Source organism: Helianthus annuus, chromosome 17 (assembly GCF_002127325.2).
Source record: "Helianthus annuus cultivar XRQ/B chromosome 17, HanXRQr2.0-SUNRISE, whole genome shotgun sequence".
Lineage (NCBI taxonomy): Eukaryota > Viridiplantae > Streptophyta > Magnoliopsida > Asterales > Asteraceae > Helianthus > Helianthus annuus.
Genome location: NC_035449.2, coordinates 28888545 through 28894662, shown reverse-complemented (window position 1 = coordinate 28894662; position 6118 = coordinate 28888545). Strand labels below are relative to the sequence as shown.

Sequence of the window (6118 nt, the reverse complement as noted above, 5' to 3'; positions counted from 1 at the left end):
CACTACGATCTTGCCGGAAAATCACAGTGGTGGTGGTGGTATTTCGTGATTTCCTAGAATGGTTGGGGGGGGGGGGGGGGTTGAGGGTGGTGGTATGTGATGGCTGAAAGTGGTGGGGTGGTGATGGGTGCTCGTGCTGTTGGGTGGCGATGGCTGATGGCGGTGGTGGTGGTAGAGGAGGTGAGGTGGTGATGAGAGTGCCATGTCAACGTCCACGTTATCAAAAAAATAATTGGGTTAGATCTCAATTTAAAAAAAACTCGTTATGAGAAAATAGGTTAAAAGGTGAAACCTTCTGGTATGATGATCATCATCATCATCATTTACTGAGTATGATGATGATAATTATCCCTTATTAATTTGATGCCTCATTATATATTTTAACTCGTAACATAGATCAAATTGTCACCTAAATCTATGCAACATATGGTTCAAATCAAATTAATATTGTAAGTTACAATCAAGAAATTAAGATTAAACTAAAACATTAGATGGTTTCATGGCAACTAAGTTAATATTTAGTTTAGCTTATAATATTCTAACATAATGTAAAGCTTATATTCATTCAAATCTAAAGACATCGTTATACGATGAATCATCTTTTTCCAATAACAAAAATAATATTTTTCATAACATATTATATTTTTTTTACATAGTTGAGAGAGAATGGAAATATGTATGTATCGTTGAAAATATGTGTTTAGCCACAATGAATGCTCAACCATGGTTGTTGTGTTATACTCATGATTCACAGGAACTTTATAACTTTCAATGGATCCTTACGACTTTTCCTAGAAATTTAGCAAAAAAAAAAACATATTTTATTTTAGAGATATAATTTATGATTGCCATTTATAAGTTATAAAAAAATGGTATTGTACTCCATCCCTAAACTTAAAACTAATTTTATTAGGGGTGAGTAAAAACCCGATTAATTGATTTGAAACTAATTCTATTAGGGGTGAGTAAAAACCCGATAAATTGAATTGAAACCAAATTAATCGGCATAAGTGAATGGAAATAATCAATCCCAACCAAAAGCCAAAGGTTAGAATAATGCCTAATGGGAAGGAAAACATGGAAAGTAATGAATAAAAGGGCATTGAAGGGCCTTAACCATTACATGGGACGTTATAATGTTAACGTAGTAAAAAATCTCCCTAAAGGGGTATTAACCATTATGAATGATCTAATAATTTTCGTTATACCCCCTTTTTAAAATCACTTAAATTTAATGGTATGTATTACTTGAAGAAACGTTAATTAACGTTACAATGGTATGTATATATTAGCTGAAAAAACATAAATTAACTTTAAGAATAGTATGTGTTAATTAAAAAAACATAAATTTAAGTGATATTTTAAAAATGGAGTGTAACAAAATTATTAGAATCACAATACAAATATATATTTTATAAATTTTTTATTCAATAAGATTAGGAATAAGAAATGGAATGTTTTTAAAAAAATACCTATTACGGGAAATATTTTTCAAATAACTCATTTTGGTAAATAAGTTTTCCACTAACACTTTTTTAAGAAAAAACTAAAAAAAGATGTGATGAAGTGGGTGGAAATATAAAGAATTTGTAAAGATGTTTGTATGGTTAGAAAAAAAAAAGTGTTTTTGTGCATTTACAGAAAGTTTACATAACAACTTAGTAGGTGTTTGTGGTTGCATCTACCCTTTTGCATATCCACTTCATTATTAATATATTACTTTATTGATAATTTTAAATTATAACGCCATAAGTTATCGGTTTGATGTTTAAGATTTAACTATTTAAGAGACACTAGGCAAAGAGTGCTAAGACAACAGGTTTCTGGTCTATAGAATTCCATTCCTTATTTCATGTTTGTGTCTTTGAGATAACATGTAAGACGACAAGTTCCTAGACTTCCACCATGTTCGAGTCTTTCACTACGGTAGTATGGTTTAATACCTTAAGTGTTAGTAAGTTTTATTTTATTTTTGTGTATTAAGGGTTCTAAGCGAACCATCGTTCAAACGACCATCTAAGGGTTCCAAATGGTATATAGATCAAATTTCTGTTAGCATCATTTCTACTTTCTAGGGAGTAGGGACCAAGATGACACACTAAACATCAGTAAACATCGTTGTTCATAAATTCATGTTTGATGTCCTTCGAATATATTTGTTGCACTTTGAATACTTTGTTTGAATGTATTTCATTTTTTTTTTTTTTTGTTTGAATGTTTGTTGCTTGATTAAATTTTGATTCAATGTATGGATTAGTTCTTTTGTTTGAAATTTTTTTATTTAATCTATATATACTAGCACCTTTTTTTAAATATAATACATAACAAACTATAAAGCCCAATCAATTTAAGCTCAAATATGTAAAAAAAAAATGACAAGTAACAAAAGTTTTATACTCAATGTTTCAGTCTACATTAATTGTTTTGGGCCAATTGTTTTTTTTTTTTTTTTTTCAAAAGCCGAACATTTTAAGCCTAAAAATAAAACAGAATACCAACACATAACCAAAATGAATCCATAGATCTATAAGCCTGTCATGTAATTGCATACTAGAGTTAGATTGAACATCAATTCAATTGACCAGTTGTCACCAAAGCCACTAAAATGAGTTCAGTTACCTTGGCTTCCACCCTAATTCATTAGTTGGAAAACACTTGTGATGTTTCAACATTTGCCACAAAAATTGACCTTCATTGCTTTTTTAGTCACTTAATTCATAATAAATTACACAATTCACCCTTTAAACTTTTGACAATTCTTCCACCATGAACGTTTTCTTAATGTCTTCAACATATAACTTCAATGAATAATTTTCCATTGCATTTTGAGTAAAATCTTAGAAACTGGAAGCGGCTTTAGTGTAAAGAAAGATATAAGCAGAGCGCTTGAAAGAGGAAACCGGAGTCGTAGTTGTAGTGTTGAGAATGAAGGTCGACCAAAATTCATAGCAGACTACCGCCTCGCTCCTCATATAATGCAGCCATTTTATCGCGAGAACATGTACACACACAACATATGGAGAAAGTTGGATTGATTTTTGCGAAAGGGCGTTAGAAAGGGGTTACAATACACTCAAAAATTATTATGATTCTAAATTCTAAATATTGTCAAGGAAAACTACGATCTTCACAGATTATACTTGGAAACCATATGTTTATAATTATGATTAAAACACTAATTTTTCACTTGATTACTTTTCGAACTAAAGGTTACTTTTGTATATATGCAACTATGCATGTATATAAACATATACATACATAGATACAAAAGCAAGAGCAATGGCACAAATAAACAGCAGGATTTAAACGATTGGAAAGTTGTTGAAAATTTGCCAAAACTAAAATTGCAGGTATATAAAACACTCTAAAAAGAAAACAAATGCCTGTAATTGCTAGTTAAAACTCAACAGAAAACGAGAATGTTGGTCGCTCTACAACCGACTGACTACCTTTGCTCAACATCGAAAACTACTCCTCTACTTCTTCTTCTTCAGTTTGTTCGATTGTGATTGAGTATAAGCAGTTCCCTGAGGTCATAACAAGTTGTTCATTAGCAAAAAACTCTTCCATTATCATAATCCAGAACGTAATTCAACAGTTATACCATGCCATCTTGTTCAACAGTAATGCTTATATTTGTTAAGGATATATACAGAAACAAATTTTAATCACAAAAATAAAGAAAATACAAACCTGCAGCCACTCATCCATTGATGCATCGACAGTTCGAGTTCCAACTTCCACCTTAGTTATCTTCTTCGTTTTCTGAGTCGAATACATTAACCATAAAATCGGGACAGTTAAGTAATTGTACCACGAGAAGGTGTTAACAAAAACAGATGACAACAAGAACATAAAAAAGGCAATGACAGAAAATATACCGGGAAATTTTTTATTTAAAATTACCTTGGAAAGAGACTGTAGCTGAGTGCGGACCCACAAGCCGAAGAGCACAAGAAGAGCAAGTCCAAGTGACACCAAGAACACGGTCTCAACGCTAACAAGACCACCGGCTTCGGTAACTTCAATGGTGCCATTATAGAATACGTTCTGGTATGGTAGTTGGTCGATCTCGTACACTATTGTCCCAACAAGATCAAATGTTCCAGGCTGCAACAAAAAAAATAATGTCTCAGTACTCAGTTTTGTAAATTATAGAATCACTTAATGTGATTGATATGATGGCTAATCAAACAAGATTCTGATTTGCTAACCATCATTTTTGAGTCGGTTAACGTAAATCATATACAGAAGTGATTAATATTTTACCTGCAAGAATTTGCTGACAGCAAATGTATAGGGAAATGTAGCTTGAACTGAAGCAGGGACCGATGCATCGTTGAAAGCCTGAGAGCATGAAGAAACATAAATCATATCTAAGTTTTTTATCTAAAAAGAGCGGAAGATTTATCATTATAGTAATATATATTACCACTGTAGAGAGGTTTTGAACCAACATCCGATGATCGAAAGGAAGATGAATACTAGCGTGAACAGCAAAAACCTTAACGTTTTGTTCTCCTGTTCATCAACAATATCAAATTATCATATAACAACTTTTCTCCAGATGCAATGAACAACAAACATAAGGTAACAAACCAACAACAACTTACCTTCGTTTTTCAATCCAATCAAAAGTTCAGTTTCTTGCCCTGCTACTACCACTGTAGAAACAAAAAACGACTCTCGGAATTCAAATCTCGTAACAAGAATTTTGATGCTTACAAGAAACAAGAAGTATTAAACTTACATTTCGCAAAGTTTTTAGGGAAAACCGACACGGTTTCCACACCAGGAGCCGGATTATAATTCCCAATACCGATATCCTCAACATCGTCACCAACATGACTTCCTTCCTCGACAGTTTCCGCCACAAGTTCGGCATCCGCTTCTGCGTCTGGATCAGACTGAGACCTAGCAACTATAGAACAAAACTATACAGAGTTATATATGGCACACAAACGCCTCGAATAACACGAAATGATTAAAATTTTTTCCATATATTCTCAATTTAGTTCAACCAAATAAAAATCAAACACTTCCAATTAACATATTTCTGAAATTAAAACATGCATTCACAAACATCTAAACCTAAACTCAAAAATTATTCTAAATGAGCAATAACAATCAATCCTACAGATTAAATGACAATAATTTTCCTAAATAAAGCAATGAAACAGCATCACCGACCGATAACAAAAAGTCAACTACAGTAAACAAGAACTTCATGAGCCAAAATTATGCCAAACAATAACAGATCTAAAAGCAGATGAATTAAAATATGCACAAATGTTCAATGAGTAACAGATCTAGGGCAAAATTGGATCTTGATCGGAATTAAAAGAAGCAAATGTGAAAGGTTGAATGAATCCAGATCTGAGATGAGAATGAGGGATACCTTGAAGGAAGAAAGAAGAAGAGAGAAGAAGAAGAGCGAGGATGAAAAAAGCCCTAATCTTGGCCATGATCGGATGCTTGAGAAAGATGAAATTTGATGATCGGAATGACACAAAGATTCAGCAGCGATACTATCGAGCGAAAATGGGTTATATAACAGGTGTGAGACGTGGGGTTGGGACAGTGAACCAAAACTCAACATTTGCCCCAAGAAAAAGAGCAAAAATGGATTTTTTTTTTTTTTTTTTTTTTGAGATATAACTAATGTATACTAGTTTTTTTATATCGCGTCTTGCGGTAAAACCGAGCAAATCTATACTATATAATAAAAGAAACCACTTTTGGGACACTTGTCATCATATTAGGCCATCTCTTATAAATAATTATTAATTTAATTTAATCTCTTATAGATAATTATTATTTTTAATTTAATATTATTTAGTTTAATATCTTATATTATAGATAATCCTTCTACTTAATATTATTAGTTTAATATCTTATGGATAATTATTATTTAGTTTTTTTTATAACAAAATTAATGTGCTAAATGTATGTTTACAACTTGGGTGCGTTATTTTATTTTGTGTCACATATTTGTTACAAATAGTCAAATACATTAAGAGACATGTTTCTCTTATTGTTATTAATTATTAATAGAATACCTTTCTTTTATTATTTTATAATAATCTCGTGTATTATACGGGTTAAGTAAATAAAAAAT

At 31.7% G+C, this 6118-nt stretch overlaps 1 protein-coding gene across 1 annotated transcript; it reads right to left on the bottom strand.

Annotated features, from left to right (window-relative positions):
- Window positions 1-3280: 3280 nt before the first annotated feature.
- Window positions 3281-5579, bottom strand: LOC110867666 (translocon-associated protein subunit alpha). Its single transcript, XM_022116677.2, has 8 exons — window positions 5399-5579; window positions 4751-4921; window positions 4614-4664; window positions 4433-4521; window positions 4270-4347; window positions 3907-4110; window positions 3694-3765; window positions 3281-3527 (listed from the first exon to the last, which is right to left on the bottom strand). The coding sequence occupies exons 1-8, from the start codon at window positions 5463-5465 to the stop codon at window positions 3477-3479; spliced, it is 783 nt and encodes a 260-aa protein (XP_021972369.1). The 5' UTR covers window positions 5466-5579; the 3' UTR covers window positions 3281-3476.
- Between the last annotated feature and the right edge of the window lie 539 nt (window positions 5580-6118).

What these genes read in the sequence shown, in the direction of transcription:
- LOC110867666 (XM_022116677.2), bottom strand. Translation starts at nt 5,465, where the DNA reads ATGGCCAAGATTAGGGCTTTTTTCATCCTCGCTCTTCTTCTTCTCTCT. An exon ending in TTCTTCTTTCTTCCTTCAAG is followed by an intron (nt 4,922 to 5,398) that starts GTATCCCTCATT and finishes TTTGTTCTATAG; the next exon opens with TTGCTAGGTCTCAGTCTGAT. An exon ending in CTGTCAGCAAATTCTTGCAG is followed by an intron (nt 4,111 to 4,269) that starts GTAAAATATTAA and finishes TTTTTGTTGCAG; the next exon opens with CCTGGAACATTTGATCTTGT.